The sequence below is a fragment of the Buceros rhinoceros genome, unplaced genomic scaffold (genome assembly GCF_000710305.1).
Source record: "Buceros rhinoceros silvestris isolate BGI_N320 unplaced genomic scaffold, ASM71030v1 scaffold24814, whole genome shotgun sequence".
In the NCBI taxonomy this organism is placed as follows: Eukaryota; Metazoa; Chordata; class Aves; order Bucerotiformes; family Bucerotidae; genus Buceros; species Buceros rhinoceros.
Genome location: NW_010406980.1, coordinates 530 through 2,040, shown reverse-complemented (window position 1 = coordinate 2,040; position 1,511 = coordinate 530). Strand labels below are relative to the sequence as shown.

At 58.1% G+C, this 1,511-nt stretch overlaps 1 protein-coding gene across 1 annotated transcript; it reads right to left on the bottom strand.

The window, feature by feature from the left end:
* Window positions 1–196: 196 nt before the first annotated feature.
* LOC104491852 (guanine nucleotide-binding protein G(t) subunit alpha-2-like) lies at window positions 197–1,396 on the bottom strand. The gene is made up of 3 exons (XM_010134329.1): window positions 1,217–1,396; window positions 717–870; window positions 197–387 (listed from the first exon to the last, which is right to left on the bottom strand). Exons 1-3 carry the CDS (start codon window positions 1,394–1,396, stop codon window positions 197–199), a joined length of 525 nt encoding a protein of 174 aa, XP_010132631.1.
* Between the last annotated feature and the right edge of the window lie 115 nt (window positions 1,397–1,511).

The window sequence follows — 1,511 nt, the reverse complement described above, 5'->3', positions numbered from 1 at the left end:
TCCGCAGGGCAGGATCGCAGAATCATTTGGGTTGGAAAAGACCTTTCAGCTCATCAAGTCCAGCCGTTCCCCCAGCACTGCCGTGGTTTAGTGTCCGTGGCCGGAGCTGGCTATGCCCCGTCCTCCCCCTCTCCCCTTCCCCAGCCCTTTTTTTGTGGCTAAAGAACCGTTTCTGGAGTACCTGCCACCCAGGTGCTCAGAAGAGGCCACAGTCCTTGAGGTTCTCTTTGATGATGACGTCCGTGACGGCGTCAAAGACGAATTTGACGTTCTGCGTGTCTGTGGCACAGGTCATGTGGCTGTAGATCTCCTTCACGTCCTTCCGCATGTTGAGATCAAGGAACTGCGTCTTGATGTAATTTCCCGCATCTTCGAACGTGTTGGGACCTGCGGAGGGAGGAGATGCTGCCAAGCTGCTCCCGTGGGAGACGAGCATCGGAGCTGGGGGAGGACCGGGAGAGGTATATGGCTTGTTTTTAAGAGCTTGACCTGAAACCTCCTGGAGGAAGAAGAGAAGGGCTGGGCAGCAACTGCACCCAGCAAAGAAACTTCCCCCCAAAAAGCCCATTTTATCCCATTTCCATCCTTCCCGAGGCCCCATTTGTCCCCTCCTCTGCTCCCACCTCCAGGGACTCGGTCCCAGCGTAACCCAGCCCGGAACTGCCGTGTCTGCGCTGGGACTCTGCAGCTCGAGGAGGGCGAACAGGCTGACTCACCGTCATACTCGGGGAAGCAAATGCTGAGATGGACTTTCTTGATCTTTTCCTCGAAAAGGTCCTTCTTGTTGAGGAAGAGGATGATGGACGTGGCGGCAAAGAACTTGTGGTTGCATATACTGTTGAATAGGTGGAGGGACTCGTGCATGCGGTTCTGCGGGCAAAGAGGCACGTGGGCATGAAGCTTCAGTTGGCATCAGTTACAAACCCCTCCTGGCCCCCCCAAGACTCTCCCTGTTCCCCAGGCAGGAGCTTCACCCTGCACTGCTGGTGATGCTCCCGTTCGAACCCCACCCCGTGCCCCGGTGCGAGGGGCCCGGCTCAGTCCAGGCTGCGCTGGGGATGGAGCAGCTCCGGCAGCGCGATGCTCCCATTCCTCCTGGATACACAGAAGTCACAGCTCTGTGGTGGGAAGCGGTCCCATGAGACCTCGGCGAGCTGCTGTCCCCTTGCCCAGCCCTGCCGTGGGATGATGCTCTTGCTGGATGTCACCCCCCAACCACGACCCGCAGCTTCGGAGAGGAGCTGGGAAATGGAAAAGCTCTGGTTTTAGACTCAAACATGCGGTTTCTGGATTGCTCCCGGAGCATCTTCAGGAGGATGAGGCTCCCTCCAGCTGGGCTAAGGCCAACGAGAGGCTTTGGCTGCTCCGCTGAGGGAAGGTGGATCTCCTTCGGCATTGTACGGTGGCACAAAGATTCTTCAGGCGTGACAGAGACTGTCCAGCTCCCCATTGCAGCAGCTTTTCTGGATGGCTCCAGCGAGCAGGGCACAGACAGAGCTGGCGCTGGCCGA